Source organism: Mustela nigripes, chromosome 14 (genome assembly GCF_022355385.1).
Source record: "Mustela nigripes isolate SB6536 chromosome 14, MUSNIG.SB6536, whole genome shotgun sequence".
Classification (NCBI taxonomy): domain Eukaryota; kingdom Metazoa; phylum Chordata; class Mammalia; order Carnivora; family Mustelidae; genus Mustela; species Mustela nigripes.
The window spans coordinates 1,842,742-1,858,546 of NC_081570.1; the positions used below are offsets into that span (position 1 = coordinate 1,842,742).

Sequence of the window (15,805 nt, forward strand, 5' to 3'; positions counted from 1 at the left end):
TGGGGTGGGGGTGGGGGTGGGGGTGGGCAGCGCCTCCCCACTGACCTCGGAGGGGACGTCCGTGGCCTCAGGCAGTTGGAAGGGCCCAGCGGAGGTCAAAGCCCCGCAGCCCTGGGCGGGGACTCTGCATGGTGGGGGATGGGACAGGTCAGGTTGCAGGGCGGGCGGCAGGGCAGGGCTTCTCTGGAGGCGCCCTAGGAGCTCCTCCCACTCCCTGTCCAGCTGGCGGGGGCGAGGGGGTCACCAGGACAGGGCACGGGCACGCAGCTGTGTGTGTGCCCGAGAGGAGCGGGGTGGCCTGCCTGCTGGCTCTCACCGTGGACCCCCTGCCCACAGCCGTCCTCGGGCCTGGGGCATGTTCAGTGAATGGGGCAGGGAGGGTTTGCACGGCTCTAGGCCCCACGCCCCCCCGTAACGTCCTGACCTGCCGCCAGGACCCAGCCTTGGGTCTTCGTCTGCAGAGTGGCTGACGCCTCCTCTACCCTCTCAAGCAGGAAGAATGCTCAGCTGGGGCGGAGAGAACCCCGGGTGCTTGGGGTGCCGGGAGGGCAGAGCGTCCAGCGCAGGACACACACCCTTCAAAGAGGGATCAGGAAGCACAGGGCCCGGCGGCTTCCATCTGGCGGAGCCGAGGCAGGTGGACGGTGAAGAGAGGAAAGGCGGGGCTTCCCGCAGCACCAGGGCCCACTCGGTACCCCCGAGGGCCTCTGCTCAGCCTGGGGCCCCTTACTGGAGGCAGAGCAGGCCAGCCTGGACCCTGGCCCTTCCCAGGCAGAGCCTGCTCTGACCTTAAGACCTCAGGCCTTAAAGGACGCCTCCAACCCCTTCATCCCACCACCCCCAGACACCAGGCGTCCTGGAGAGAACCCTGCCACACCTGCTGGGCTGGGCAGGGGTCTCCAGAGGCCTCTAGCCCGGCCCCTCCCCCCAGCCGGCTGCACAGCCCCGTTTGTTGCAGGCGGGGAAACAGGCCCCAAGAGGCTCTGCCCACTGCGGAGTGGGCGGCCATCAGGGCTTCCTAGGGCGTCAGCCAACCGGGAGGGAACAGACCCCACGCTGTCCCGGACCCCCCACTTGCTGCTAGGACCACGCCACAACATTCTGGGGCCTCTCTGGAGGGAGGACCCACTTCCCTCCAGGGCCTGGGTGGCTGGCGGGCCCAGGCCCTAACGACATCTGGTGCCCACAGCGGCACCCCAGCAGTGCCTGGGGCTCCCCATGCTCACACCACGACGAGCGCCCCCAGACCCACTGACCTTTGCCCCTTAGGCGTGCAGGTCGGTGTCTCCATCCAGACCTTCAGGGGCCCTGGGAGTCCGTGGCCTCCGCACACTGTATCATCACCCCTGGTTACTGCCACCTGTCCTGAGACCAGCCCCGGCCCGTGTTAGACACCCCTACCCCCTTCCCCCAACCGTCACGACCTGCCGGCCCCTCGCAGGGTGCGCTCGGGCCTGGGGTCGCACCAGATCGGGGGCCCTCCACCCCTGGCAGCGTTCGGGGCTTCATGTGTCCTTTTGCCTGATAAACCGCGGGCACGGATGGGTCTTGCTGCCGTGTTGAAGGATGTCGTGGGTTCGACGCGCTTCCTGGGACGGCCACGCTTTCCACCCCGCTCACACCTAGTCCCGCTCGTTCGTCTGCCGGCCCTTCTGCGTCCTGGGCCCCGGGGCAGGGTTCTCTTCCCCACAGCCTCACATCCTAGTTTCTAGCTCTCACCCAGTGGGGCTTGGGGAGCACCGCTGGGAGGGACAGGAGGGCAGGGGTGGGGATGCTGGCGTCTAGTCTCCCTCCCGGCGAAGCTGTTCACTCTTTCGACAGTGTTTACAGGGCCCTACCCAGGCCCCATCCATCCCGGGGGCGTCCAGCTCGGACCAAGTGGGGCCCCATCTCCTAGGCCTCATTCTCCCAGCGGAAGGACAGAGCTGGGGGCTCCTGGGTCAGCGCCAGGAAGGTGGACAGCGCAGGCAGGAGAAGGCCAGGCCCGGGGGAGCAGGGGGGTGTGCGGGGCGGGCGCAGCTGGCCCGCGTGCCTTGGCTCACGGAGACTTGAGCCCTGGTTTCTGCACCAGACTCGCAAGAGGATCTTGGCGCGTGACCATCATCAACAAAGCTCCTGGGTGTACCCACCCCGACTTCCAAGACTTTATGACCCAAAGAGATGCTGAATTCTGCAGAATGCTCTAGCCGCTTCCGTCCGACCGCCCTCCGACTTCTTTCCCAAATACGTCACGCGTGTTGTGACGTTAGAGTGTCTGGGCGTTGGAGTCAAGTGCGATCCCTACTGGGTCAAGTTGGTATTATTTTTTAAAACACGTTTGAGTCGGGGGGAGGTGCCTGGGGGGCTCGGTTAAGCATCCGACTTGATTTCGGCTCAGGTTGTGACCTCGGGGTGACGAGATGGAGCCCCGAGTCGGGCTCTGTGCTCAGCGGGGGTCTGCTTGGCCTTCTCCTGGCCCCCGTCCCTCCTGCTCACGTGTGCCCCCCCCTCGCAGACCCGTCCTTGAGAAGTATGTATCTGGGTGACTAGAACCGAGGATAAGGACTTCTGTGTGGGCCTCGCCCGTCTGTATCTCCTTGGGCGGCCCCCGGTTTTACAGCCGGGCTCCACCGGCCTCCCAAAACGAGGTGAGCCGCGTTTCCTCTCTCTAGAGATTCGGTAACAACTCCCGTGTCTGGAAAGCGAGGCGCACCTGCCCACACCGGCGGCTGCCTCGGGCCGACGGGCTCCCCTTCCTAGTGCCGTTTACTTGCTCTTGGTCTGTTCATTTTGTTTTTTTATTTCTACCAACACCAATCCTGGCATTTCGTATTTTCCCTCAAAACTCACCATTTTAAAACAAATTCCAGGTTCCTAGTACACGGTCACTCAGTGTGTTTGCGTCTCCCTCGGGCACGTCTGTGTTAAATCCTCCTGCTGTGTCTTCTCTGTTCAGAGAACTCGTGGGTCTTGCTAGTTCTTTCCTTTCTCCCTCTTCTCCACAGGAACCCGGGTTTGTTCAGTGCAGCGGGTCCCCCCGTGTGACGGCGACGTCGACACACAGACGGGAGTTCTGTGCGCGGAACAGCACGAACACACGGCCGTGAGCCTGACTGTGCCCCCGAGCGCGAAAGCTTACTAGGCTTCTCTCGCAGCCCGTGGCCTGTCTGCCTGACCTAGTTATTGGGTTTCTAAGAACACCTCGGCCTCCCCAGCTGGCACGGTCTCTAAGCGGCTCCGGCCTCGGTCCTGGGAATTCCGAGCCGCCGCTGTCCCGAGCGGACGTCCGCACACGGATCCCCAGGTTCACCTGAAACGCCGGAGCTGGGCATTTACCTCATATGCGTCTACGTCCAGCCTTCTGGGGCCTCTTTCACCGTTAAAACACCGTCGAGCAGGGTCTAAGACCACCCCGGGACCTGGGTTCTGACCGTCGCCTGTCCCCATGCATGGGCTGTGCGGATCTCCGTTCTCAGCCTACTGGTGCTCCCTCCCACCTTCCGCCCGAGCGAGGACAGGCCGCAGCGGGCCAGCATTCCTGCAGGGAGCAGGGCTGTCTGCCTGGGAGGCGGATGCGCCCAGGGGCCCTTCCCCTGCCCCCACGCCCGGGGTCTGTCACATCCCTCCCCAGCAGGGAGGGACCCAGCACGCTCTCCCGCCCCTGCTCCGAGCCCCTGTGGTCAGTCACGGGGAAAGTTTCATTCTCCTTTGCTCCCAGCAGACGCGGGGATGTGTCGCGCCACCTGCTGTGTTTCCTGCTGTCCCTCCTGGCAAGCGTCCTCCGGCCGGCCAGGGTTTCAGCTCCGGCTCCCGAGGTCAGCCCCCCGGGAGTAACCCTGGCTTTGTTTTTCAGACTCTCGGACAGCACACACTTTCGAGTTCCAGAAATTTTTCTTTGGTGCTTTGAGAACAGAATGTCACTGTCCTGGTTTCCAGAGTTTCGAGTCTGACATGCAGGTTTCTGTTCTTTCCTGAGCCTCTTAGGACCCCTCCTTGCTGGTCATTTCCTTAAAGTTCCTTACATTGTGGCTTTCTTACTCCAGTTCTGCACACCCAGTGCTTCTGTCTGAGATCACTCCTCCTGTGTTTGCTCCCCACACGTTTCTCTTCGTGCCCTAGAGCCTCACCGGAGGAAGCTAACGCCTCCCCTCCCCCACTCCCATTAACCTTCCTCTCTGGCTTCCTCTTCTGCCAGCATCCCAGCAGAGCACCCAGATGGCAGAACCCGCTGTCCAGCCGCCGGGCTGCCTCCCCACTGCTCCTCCCAGAACGGCTTCTCCTTGTGTGGTCACCAGCCTGGCACCCTGGCACCTCCGGGAGTGTTCATTCCACTTACTGGAGAGCCCGGACACAGCCCACTGACATTTTCAGGGACGGGCAGTTCCCTAGTTGGTTAAGGAGACCGACCGGCCGCTAGAACCCCCTCATTTTGCTCCACCAGACCCTCTGCCTTGAGGATAACCCCTAGCTGGGCTGGTGCCGGGGGGCGCAGGGAGCTACAGCTCAGACCCTAAGTGCCCGGTGTGGCCATCTGGGTCCAACCCAGTCCACTGGCCGCCTGCCCACGGGATGCTCATCACCCCCCTCTGCTGTACCCTCCCTGAAGACATGTCGTCACCCCTGCCCTCGGCCAGCCTCCTCCCCGCGGGGCCACGCTCCCACACACAGACCAGCTCCCGCGTGCCCCCCAAGAGCACCGGGAACCTGGACAGACCCCAGGTCTCCTTATGCCCACCCCACCCCCGGGGAGGAGCAGGGACCAGATGGGGCAGGGGGCGGGTGCTGTGGTGCCTCCCTGGTCTGGAGGAGGTTCCTGTCCCAACACACTCCTGTGGGCGCACTGGGAGGGCCGCACACTGAGCCCAAAGCAACAACAGCACAGGCCACAAGGAAGCGGCGGCTTCTTTCTTGGGTTTCTGGGTTGCACATGTACCGGAGCTCGTGCCCAGCGATCCCACGGGGCCCCAAAGTCCCACAGCAGGGTTTCCTGGGGCAGGCAGGGACGGGCAGCATTCCAGGGCCCAGGGGTGTAGCGGGTGTGGTCAGCCGCCCATAAATACATCTCCATAAATACAGCGGCCTACGAGGGCAGGTGACCGGGCTGAGCACAGCAGTCCCAGGGCCTAGCACCAGAAGAACCTGCCCGGAGCGCAGGGACCCCTCTCTGCACCTGCACCTGCCCTCAGTCCCCGCCCAGCGTGCGGAGTGGGTAGCAGGGAGGCAGCGGGGAGGGCTTCCCCAGCTTCTGCGGCCAGCACGGCTGTGTGGCTGTGCAGCCGGAGGCCGGGCCCACCGCCTGGACTCCCTGGAGCTGGGCCAGGCAGGGCCTCCCTCTCCTTGCCCAGCGAGAGGCTGCAGGGTCGGGCAGCCTGGGCTGAGTCCTGGCCGGCCCACAGGCGCCCCTCGTCAGTCGTCGCCAAGGCGCCTGGAAGATGGGCCTGCTTGGGGGCTGTCTCTGAGCTAGTGCTTCTCGGCGCCGCTGCTGAGCCCCGGTGCTGGCCGGTGAGACGCCGGCTGTGCGGCCGCTGTAGAGACAGAGGAGAAGGTCAGCGCCGTGGCAGGTGGAAACTCTCGAAGCTGCTGGAGCTCCGGGCTCACACCTCCCGTGTCCCCTCCTGCCCTGGCAGCCCGGCCCCTCCTCCCTCCCCCGCCTCCACCCCATCTGTGAAGTCCAGGTTGTGGCTGCCTGCTGCCCCGCCGGGCCCGAGCTGTGTGCTAGTGCGCAGTCCTCATCCGTCCTCTGGCCTCCGTCTGCTGGTCACAGGCCAGTGATAGCCCCAAACACAAAGGCTGTTCTCTCACCCAGGCCTGCAGGGTCCTCCCCAGCGAAGCCCGTGCCCTGCTCACGCCTACGCCAACAGCGGGGCTCCTCCCTCCCCAGAGGAAAGCTCCCAGAGCCTCCAGCCCAGCAGCACGGCGGGGGCTCTACAAGAAGCCGGCCAGTCCACTCCAGGGCAGGGGGCAGGGCCCAGGACTGCAAGGCAGCACCGCCCTGCCTCTCCTCCTTCCCACTGGCCTGAAGGGTGACAACCAGGGCCCAGACCCCAGCTACATGTCTGGTAGCCAGGACAGCACGGGGGCCCGCCATGCAGTACCACAGCTGACCACCAGGTGCCACCGTGGGGACGCTCTGTCCACAGCCACTGCCCTGCCTGCTGGCCTCCACCTCCGGCCACCCCAGGGCTAACAGCCAGGCCGGGCTGCCAGGCTCAAAAACACGCATATACAACATACACCCCACAGATGGGGTTCCCCACTCCCCGCCTGGCTGCTGGCTTCCCCTGTCTACACAGCCCATCCCCGAGGGCCTGGACGCCACCCTCCCAGCACACATCTCCTCTCCCTTCGGTGGCCTGGGCGAGCTGACCGGGAGCTCCAGGGGCACCCCGAGTTCGGCTTGCAGACGCATGTTCCCCCGGGGGCTGTGGGGGCCAAAAGGCCAAGCCGCTGTCACGGCGCCCCCCCGCCAATGGCCCGGGGCTGGCGCAGGAGCCGGCGGGCACCAGTGTGCACACACACAGGCTTCAGCACGCAGACTGGAGCCCACAGGTGCACGGGCTCACACACACACAGGGCAAGGCGGGGAGGGGGTGGGGGGCTGGGTTGGTGCCCGGCTACACTGGACTGTCCGGCCCAGCCCACAGGGGCAGCGGAACCCTGCCCTGAGGTTCGGCGCAGTGTCCCCGCCCCTGAGGAGCCGAGCACACCCGCGGGGACGGCCGCGTTCTCGCCAGCTGGCCTGGCCGCTCAGCTCGGCGTGTGGGGAGGAGGGACGGGTTCTCGCCGTGGCGGGGCTGGGGAGCCGGTGGTCTTCCCGCCCCCCCTCGGGAGCCTGACTCACCTTGCTGGCAGGCGGGCCCCACGTAGCCGTCTGCACAGTGGCACCACCCGGTGACAGGGTCACAGGCCACCCCAGCCCCACAGCCGCAGCGCAGGACGCAGCCCGGCCCGAAGAAGCCCGCTGCGCAGTCTACAGGCGGGAGGGAGGGGGAGACGGGCCTGAGGGCCATCCTGCCTGCTCCGGCCAGGGCACCCCAGGCCCCCTGTGGAGGGCTGGAGGAAGCAGAGGCCTCTCGGGCCTCACTCTTCCTGCCCTGTGTGAGCTCCCACACGGGAAAGCGCCGGGTCCTGGGCACCGGCCCAGCCCAGGGCTGACAACGTGGGCCGGGCCATCAGCGATGCCCCAGGTCAAGGCGAGCCATGGCAAGGTCAGGGGCGCAGCCCGCCGCAGACAGGCCCTTCTGTGTCCAAGCAGGCCGGCAGGTCAGGAGGCTCCTTCCCACCTCACGGGGCTCCCATTCCGGCCACAGAGCAGGACATCCGGAGCAGGAGCCCCACGCTGGGCACCCCATACAGAAGAGTGGGACTGGCGCCAGAGGGCAGGGGCCCCTGCACAATCAGTGTCCTCCACCAGCAGAGACCCGCGCCCGTGCCCTGCCGAGCGGGACCCCAGACTCACCGAGGTCACAGGCGGCCCCTGTGCGCCCTGGGGGACACAGGCACTGGCCGGTAACGGGGTCACAGGGTGCCCCTGCCTTGCAGTCACAGCGCTGGTGGCAGCCCTCTCCAAAAGAGCCTGGTTCACACCCTGGTGGGGGGCAGTGGACTCAGCGTCCCTTCCTGTCCCCTCCCCCACACGGCAAGGCCAGGGGAGCACATGGGACACGGACACTCACCCCTCTCGCAGAGCTGGCCGGAGGCGCCGGCAGGGCAGACACACTGGCCGCTGACAGGGTGACAAGGGGCCCCATGCTGACACGCACACGCGGCCCGGCAGCCGGCCCCGTGGAAGCCGGGGGGACAGGCTGAAGGACACCACAGTTAGAGCCCTGACCTCAGTCCGCCCCCGGTGAGCGAAGGTCCTGGTTCACGGGCCCGTCCCGCCCTTTCTCCCTCCTGGGCGTGGATCCCGCCCATCAAGTCTGGGGCTCCAGTGGGAGGTTCACCCGCTCTCAGGGACCCTGAGCCAGAGGAGTCGCACGGGGAGTGGAGCCCGGCCTCATCTCACGGGCTACCACCGGGAGGGGAAGGGACCGGGGCCCTCGCTATGGAAGCCCACCCGGGCCCCGATCCCCACGCAGGACGAGCAGCCACAGGGGCCGGGGTCGCCACCCCAGGACTCACAGTGCTGGCAGGCCTGGCCGTAGAAGCCGGGGCCGCAGCGGCAGGTGCCCGTGGCGGGTTCGCACGTGCCGTTGTTCTGGCAAGAGCACTCGAGGCGGCAGGCGGCACCGTAGCGACCAGGAGGGCAGGCTGAGGAGAGAGCTCGCAGGTCGGTCTCCCGCAGCGGAGGAGCAGGGGACCCGGCACTAGCCTGACTCTCACGACCTCGGGGGGTCTCACCCAGCCCCCACAGCGGCCCCGTGCTCTCCTCGGGGATCCAGAGCCGGCCGCCTCCCCGACCGGGGCTCGGTCCACTCACTCACCCAGCTCGCAGTGTGGCCCCGTCCAGCCCAGGCCGCAGGAGCAGCTGCCGTCGGCCGCGTGGCACCGGCCACCATTCCTGCAGGCGCACACGCCCTCACAGCTCACGCCGAACCGGTTCTGAGGGCAGCCTGGGGGCAGAAGTCGGGCACCACTCAGAGCTCCGGGACTGGACACACTCCGGGGACATGTCCCCACCACCTTCACTCCACAAACACTTGCTGGGGCAGGTCTCTGCCCACGCGCGCCGGGGAGCGGACGGCAGCCGTGTCTTGCCACTCACTCCTCCTCTCCACAAATGCCAGGCCCGGCTGAGCACCGAGGAGGGGCGGGGAGTGTCTGCCCAGCTGGCAGAAGCTGGTCAGGGCAGCCTTCCTGGAGGTGGTGGCCTCCGCACAGGCCCATCCTCCAGGCTGAGGAGGCCAGGCTGCTGGGCTCTCCAGATGGCCCCCATCATAATCTGGCCCACAGCTGCTGTAGGTCCCCGGACGTGAGGACACAGCCCGGCTGCACCAGGCCTGAGTGATTAGAACTCTGCTGCCACAGGCTAAGACCTAGGGGGTCAGTGGGAGGGTCGCTGACCCCTTGATGAGGCCCCAAGGCTGGCAGAGTGCTCTGACCTACCAGGGACTGTGGGGTCGGAGCCAGGCCAAGGGGCCACGGGGCCATGGGGCCCAGGACTGCCATCACAGGCGGGAGCCCCATGACTGCTCCTTTCCGTCCCCACACCCTGTGCTCCAGGCCTCCCTCCTCCTGGGCTTCCCTGCCTCCAGGCCCAGCAGAAAGAACCAGCAGGACACTGTGCCACAGGACTTGAGCCAGGCAGCTGGCCCCGTCCTCAGACAAAGCCGCTGGACCCTCCAGCTCAGAGGCTCTGGGTGGTCCATGTCCGGCCCCCACCAGTGGCTTGACGGGATCAGCGGAGGCAGCTGGCCACATGCACCCCCGGCTCGAGGACCTGGATCTCCCCTGGGAACCGACGGCTTCTCCCCGTCAGCCCCCACCGAGGGCTGATGCCTCGGCATCTGTGAGAGATAGGCAGGCAGAGCGGGCGCTCACCGTGCTCACAGTGGACGCCAGTCCTCCCGGGGGGACAGGAGCAGCTGCCGGTCACCGGGTCACACACTGCTCCCTGCCCGCACCGGCACACGTGGGCACAGCCAGGACCGAAGCGGCCCTGTGGACAGCCTGCCGGGAGGAAAGAGGCCGGTGGCCAGCCCTGCCGGCTCCCCTTCTCTGTGCCACGTCACCCAGAGACAGGATGTGCTGCAGCGACGGTCCTGCCCCTGCCCCTGCCCACCCTGGCATCTCCCCTCCCCCCGCAGCTCGGCTGGAGGCCAGGCCAGCTCTGCACTCCCGCCCACCCAGCCAATTTCCCAAACCCGTGGGAAGTCCCCACGACTCAGGGAAGGGTGCTGTCCTCGGCGGGACGCCCAGCTGGCCTCCGTCTGCACAGAGGTCCACAAGCCCCCGTGGGGTGTGGGGAGGAGGAACCAGAGCCGGAGACACTGAGGTCACAGGGACACCCTCCACCTCAGCCCAGCCTGGGGCCAAGCACAGTGGGAGAATCCAGAAGACAGACGGTCAGCGGGCCGTCCTCCCCGCCAGCTGGCTGGGCCCCCACCCCCGAGGCCCAGGGAGCAGCCACATCCTCCCTCCCCAGCCACTCACGCAGGCTGCAGTCTGCCCCCAGGAAGCCGGCAGGACAGAGGCAGGCCCCGGTGGCTGCGTCACAGAAGGCCCCGTCCGGACACCCACAGCGCTCCTCACAGCCAGGCCCAAACCGCCCCGGAGGGCACCCTGCAGGGACAGGGGCAGGTGCCAGAGGCTGGGGGTCAGGCCTGGCGCCCTGGCCTCCCATCCCCAGCCCTGGGATGAGCAGCCCCTCCCGAGGACAGCCCAGCGGGCACTTCCGTCCACAGCTCTCCCCGGAGGGGTGTGGGCTGGGGTCCGTCCTGGTCCCGCGTGGAGGGGTCGGGTGCAGCCCGGGGGCCGTGTGCCTCCGTGACCAGCGGCTCTGCCCCCCCGGGTGGGGTCACCTACCCTGCTCACAGCCGGGCCCCGTGGAGCCTGGCGGGCAGCGACACTCCCCAGTGACGTGGTGGCAGGCGGTGTCGGGCGGGCACCGGCAGCGCTGGGCACAGGCCTCTCCGAACCAGCCACGCGGACAGGCTGCAGGAAGCCAGTGCAGGGGTGGTGGGGAGCCCTGGGGCAGCCGGAGAGATCCCCATGCCAAGAACTGTCCCACCCAAGGGTGCCAGCGGGGCCCAGGGGCTCACCGTTCTCGCACCCCGAGCCTCTCCATCCCGGGGGGCAGAGGCAGGCCCCCGTCACGTGGTGGCAGGGGGCCCCCCGCCGGCAGGCACAGCGTTCCTCACAGCGCGCCCCAAACGTGCCCTCAGCGCAGGCTGCGGTGGGCGAGACGAGGCAGAGGCTCCCAGGGTGTGAGGAGAGCCAGACGCCCCCACCCCTCCCCTAGGGGACCCCCAGGGGCTCGGACGGCAGCCCCTGCTCCCACTTGCCAAGGGACCACCTCACGGGGCCCTCCACCCCGGAGCGAAGCTGAGACCACCCACTGACGGGACCAGTGGGTCCTCCTGGGCGCCCCCTGCACCCCAGCCCCTGATGCGGTCCACTCACGGCTCTGACACTTGTCCCCGGTCCAGCCGGCGGGGCAGAGGCAGTGGCCCGAGCGCCCGTCACAGATGCCGCCATTGAGACACCCGCAACTGTGCTCACAGCCGGCTCCAAAGCGCCCCGGGGAGCACTCTGTGGGGCACGGTACCCCGGAGTGTCCTGCGCCGCCGGGCCCCAGGAGACCCTACCCAAGCCATGCCTCCTGCACCCAGAGCCTTGGGCCCCTGTCCTTGAAGAGGAGAGGGGCCTGGGGGAGGGTCACAGCGCAGACCTGCCCGCAGAAAGCCCCCTCATGCCCCCAAAGAGTAGAGGCTGAGCCAGCGTACTTCGGGACGGACACCCCGGCCCTCCCCGCATCCCCCTCTTCCTCAGCCCTCCCCAGGCTCACCCTGCTCGCAGGCCAGCCCGGCCCAGCCCTTGGGGCATGTGCAGCGGCCTGAGACAGGGTCACAGGTGCCCCCGTGCTGGCAGAGACAGGTGTGCTGACAGTCGTCGCCGTAGGAGCCCGTGGGACAGGCTGCGGGAAGAGGGGAGACACTCACAGCAAGCAGCCCGGCACGGCACGGCCCGGCGGGTTCCACACCTCGCCCCCATCAAGAGGCAGCCCCGGAGGTCCTGCACCTTCCGGTCCCCCCAAAACCCAGCACCAGACTTCACGGGGAGGACCTCTCCCAGGGCTGCCGCTAAGACGACGCACCCCAGGCCACCCTGGGCCCACCAACCCCGCCCTGGGGAGCTCGGCACCTGCCTGCCCTCCCCCACATCATGCCCCATGGGGGCGCAACAAGCCCCGGCCCCCCTGCCCACCGCTCCTGCCAAGTCTCCTGTCCTGCGGCATCCCACGCCCATGTGACCCTGTGTGACCCACGGTGGGGAGGGGGTGGTGTTCCTGGGGTGGGGGTGGGCTTACGCTCCAGGCAGGTGGGGCCCATCCAGCCAGGACCGCAGCGGCACTGTCCGTGGACGGGGTCACAGGACGCCCCGTTGAAGCAGGAGCAGGTCTGGCTGCAGTTGGGCCCGTAGGTGGGGGCAGGGCAGGCTGCAGGAGGAAGAGGACCGTCAGGGGCCGGAGGGGCTGCGCAGACCTTCCTCTGGCCTGGGCACCCCTCAGCATGACCGACGGTGTCTCTAAGTGGCCACCTGGCAGCTGCAGACACCCAGGAGGAGGCCCTGGCCTGTCTCCTGGAGCCCCCGGGGCTGCCTGGGCCTCACGCACCCTGCGCACAGCGGGGGCCCCAGCGGCCGGCAGGGCAGAGGCAGGAGCCGCTCACAGAGTCACAGGGAGCCCCGGCGGCACAGTCACAGATGCCGCGGCAGTCCAGGCCGAAGAAGCCGGCGGGGCAGGCTGCGGAGAGCGGGGAGCGGAGGGGCGGGGGCGGCTGTGATGGGCCACGTCCAGGCGGCGGGGTCCGCCCTCCACCCAGGCTCACGCCCCAGCTCACCGCGTTCACAGAAGGTTCCCCTCCAGCCGGCCAAGCAGGTGCACGCCCCGCTGACGTGGTCACAGGCTGCCCCGTGCTCACACTGGCACTGCCGCCCACAGCCCGGCCCAAAGTGGCCCTGGGGACACCCTGAGACAGGCAGCACCCAACCACTGTCAGCCAGAGTGGGGGAGACCCACTGAGACGCGCCTGCACCTCTGTCATCCCGGCTGGGGACGGGGACCGTGGGGCACTCTCCTCCGACCCGGGGAGGTAGGAGCCCCAGGCATGGCCTCTGGAGCTGCCCCAGCCTGGGGGGCGGTCGGGGACACACACAGAAGGTCATGGCCCTCGGTCCTCCCCTCCTCCAGGTGCCAGGTCCCTGCTCTCCCTGCCTGACGCTCCAGGTGACCTCACAGACCAGGGTAGGCTGCGGGGGCGGGGGAGCCTGGGCCCAACAGGACACGGGGAGCTGAGGGAGCTGAGGGGGCGAGACCCTCCGCCTGTCCCGCAGACAGACGGGCGGGACCAGAGCCCCTGGTGAGCGCGTGGGCGTGCGTGCACATGGGGCGGCGGCTGTGGGCGGCCCAGGACTCACGCTGCTCGCACCGCGGGCCTGTGTAGCCGGCCTCACACACACACAGGCCACTGACCGCGTCGCAGCTCCCGTGGCCTGGGTCGCAGTCGCAGCGCTGGCTGCAGTCGGGTCCCCAGTGCCCGCCGTCACAGGCTGCAACAGAGCGCTGGTCAGCCCGCACAGGCCCGGCCGAGCGCAGGCACCACGGCCAGGCCCGCCACAGAACCCCCTCTGGCCCCCAACCCTGAGCCCTGGGCCGCCCACCTCTCTGGCAGCTGAGGCCGGTCCATCCGGGGGCACAGCTGCAACGTCCCGTCGTCGGGTGACAGTACCCATCGTTGGCACAGGAGCATCTCATCTGGCAGCCGGGCCCGAACCAGCCTGCTGGGCACGCTGTGGGCCGGGGGCGGGGGAGGGGGAGGCTCAGCCGGGGCGGCGGGGGCATAGGGTCGGGGCTACGTACTGTTGGTCAAGGGACCCATACTCACGGTCCTGGCAGCGACTGCCCGTGTAACCGGGGGGACACAGGCAGGCTCCGGTCCCGGGCTCACACGCGGCGCCGTGCTCACACGCTGGACAGATCTCCTGGCAGCCGAGCCCCCAGCGCCCCTCCGGACAGTCTAGACGCCCCCCCCCCCCCAGCCAGTCAGTATCCCCTAGGGCCTCGCTGGCCCCGTCTGACTTGGCTGCTGACCCTGCACCACGGCCCAGGAGAGGGGGAACAACAGGTCATGGGAACCCCCAACCCCTCGCTGGGCTGTGGGCCGCACAGCACCACCCCCAGAAGAGGAGCCTCTGTCCCAGGACGAGCGGTGGGCAAGCAGCCTGGAGGCAAACCATAGGCCCAGGGAAACCAGGCTGGCAACGCACGGACAGGCTCCTGGTGCTCCCAGGTCAGCGCAGACCCAAGGGTAGTTCAGCGTGGGCTCTCAGCCGCTAAGGACAGGCCTGGGGTCTGCAGACTGCAGGACCCCCAAACAGGGCCCAGGGCTGGGAGCCCCCCAGACTTGCGGGCACATGGAAGGGAGATCACAGGACACCACGGCCACTCACCTGCCCCACAGTCGTCCCCCGTCTTCCCTGGGGGGCACAGACACTGCCCCGTGACCCGGTCACAGGGTGCCCCCCCACAGGAGCAGGCGCCCGAGCAGTTCACACCAAATGTCCCCCCCGGGCACTCTGCAGGAAGGGACAGGAAGGGCCTCAGACACCCCCTTGTGGAGCCCCCCCGCCCCAGCAGGGCTGCTGGGCTCAGCCAGGGTCCCCCGGGGGGCCACGGGATCTGAGGAGCAGGATGGACTCTGTGGGCACCCAGCCCCCCGCAGGGCACCCTGCATCAAGCTGGGAGCAGCTCCGCCCTCTGTGCTCCCCCACCCAGCCGAGGAAAGTCTGCCCCCATCTCAGATCCCCAGAGAGCGTGGGGTGGGGTGAGGTGGGGGTCTGCAGACACCACTCTACCCCCAGCTGTGGCCCTGTCCCAGCAGGACGGCGGCTGCCATGGGAGCCAGGCACGTTCAGAGGGTGTGGAGGACCTGGAGGCCTGGGCCCCCCTCCTCTTCTGCCCAGCAGAGGGGCAGTGAGACCCTGGGGAAGAGTGGAGACCAAGGAAAGAGGGCCTCTGAGAAGGACTGGCCCAGGGGCTCTGTGCCCACAGTAGGGCTGCCTTGAAGCACGTGGGGGCCCGGAGCCTCTCACCTCCCTGTGGGGACAGGCAGAGCCCCGCCCGCCCACTGCGCTAGAAGCCCGACCACCCTGCACACAGCCTGCCCCACGGGGAAACCTGGGCAGCCCTGCCCAGGAAGGCGGGTGCAGCCCCTGGAGGGAGCTGCTGTGATCAGAGCCCCCAGGATCAAAACAGCCTTGGGGGAGAGGACCGCTGCAGTCCCGGCCCCGAGACCTTCCGCAGGCGCCCGAGGGAGCTCAGGGAGCGTGATGACGTAGGACACAGCCTGCTGAACCCGGTCCTGCGGGCCTGTGGCCTGCAGGCACCTGGTCACTCCCCACCGTGCACGGGCCCATCTGCAGGACTGGAGCGGGGCACACGGGCTCCCACACAGCGGGGACCGGGGAGCAGGAGGCCCCATGGCAGAGGCTGAAGCCGTCCTGTCCGGCCCTGGGGAGCCTGGCAGACAGGCACTTGGGATGGTAAATCTTTCCAGGCCCAACAGCAGCGGGGGCCATCATTTCTACAAAAACACGCGTGGCCTTTCCTGCGGGGTGTCCCTGGGGCACGGAAAACTGTCAGAGGGAAGAGGAAAACTGGAGAAGGCAAAGCAGCCCGGAAGGCACCTGCATGCCCTCGGCTGACGGGGCCGGGGCCGCTGCGGAGGGTCGGGGCGGGGCGGCGCGTCTCCAGGGAGAGCTCCCTGTGGGCTGCTGGGGGCACGGGAGCTCGTGGCTCGTGTGACCAGTGCTCCGCTGAGTGTCCACGGGGGTGCGGGGAAGGCCTAGAGTCAGAGGCCCGGGTGGGGAGCCCGTGACTCGCCAGAGCCACAGGGACAGGAGGACAGCCGCTAAAGGGAGACAGGCACCACCGGGCCCCTTGGGGTGCACATCGGGCTGGCGGGTCCAGGCCGGGTTCCCAGCAGCCCCCACATGCCCCTCCTGGACCCCTGGGACCCGAGAGCCCTGCACAGGGTCATCACTGTGGTCTCCAGGACGCCCACTCCAGAGGACGTGGCCTGGCTGCAGAGGGAGATGCTGACCCCCAGCTCAGGCTGGGTCCCCAGGGTCCCCTCCTTGTTCCCCAGAGGGGACAGACCATGCT

At 68.2% G+C, this 15,805-nt stretch overlaps 1 protein-coding gene and 1 long non-coding RNA gene across 2 annotated transcripts in view; one reads left to right on the forward strand and one right to left on the reverse strand.

The window, feature by feature from the left end:
- The first annotated feature begins 46 nt into the window (after nucleotides 1-46).
- On the forward strand, nucleotides 47-4,021 carry LOC132001834 (uncharacterized). The gene is made up of 3 exons (XR_009399694.1): nucleotides 47-2,292; nucleotides 2,495-2,627; nucleotides 2,985-4,021. It is a non-coding gene; the product is annotated as an uncharacterized LOC132001834 (long non-coding RNA).
- Nucleotides 4,022-4,863: 842 nt separating this feature from the next.
- MEGF6 (multiple EGF like domains 6) overlaps nucleotides 4,864-15,805 on the reverse strand; it is a 31,904-nt gene continuing 20,962 nt past the window's right edge. Inside the window, exons 15-33 of the mRNA XM_059376732.1 lie at nucleotides 14,092-14,217; nucleotides 13,527-13,658; nucleotides 13,303-13,431; nucleotides 13,060-13,191; nucleotides 12,483-12,611; nucleotides 12,257-12,385; nucleotides 11,951-12,079; nucleotides 11,429-11,557; nucleotides 11,044-11,172; nucleotides 10,683-10,811; nucleotides 10,447-10,575; nucleotides 10,075-10,203; nucleotides 9,463-9,591; nucleotides 8,406-8,534; nucleotides 8,104-8,232; nucleotides 7,656-7,784; nucleotides 7,439-7,567; nucleotides 6,821-6,949; nucleotides 4,864-5,504 (exon numbers count right to left, since the gene is read on the reverse strand). Coding sequence (XP_059232715.1) covers nucleotides 5,440-5,504; nucleotides 6,821-6,949; nucleotides 7,439-7,567; nucleotides 7,656-7,784; nucleotides 8,104-8,232; nucleotides 8,406-8,534; nucleotides 9,463-9,591; nucleotides 10,075-10,203; nucleotides 10,447-10,575; nucleotides 10,683-10,811; nucleotides 11,044-11,172; nucleotides 11,429-11,557; nucleotides 11,951-12,079; nucleotides 12,257-12,385; nucleotides 12,483-12,611; nucleotides 13,060-13,191; nucleotides 13,303-13,431; nucleotides 13,527-13,658; nucleotides 14,092-14,217 — 2,390 coding nt within the window. The 3' untranslated portion in view covers nucleotides 4,864-5,439. The remainder of the gene's footprint in view (nucleotides 5,505-6,820; nucleotides 6,950-7,438; nucleotides 7,568-7,655; nucleotides 7,785-8,103; nucleotides 8,233-8,405; nucleotides 8,535-9,462; nucleotides 9,592-10,074; nucleotides 10,204-10,446; nucleotides 10,576-10,682; nucleotides 10,812-11,043; nucleotides 11,173-11,428; nucleotides 11,558-11,950; nucleotides 12,080-12,256; nucleotides 12,386-12,482; nucleotides 12,612-13,059; nucleotides 13,192-13,302; nucleotides 13,432-13,526; nucleotides 13,659-14,091; nucleotides 14,218-15,805) is intronic.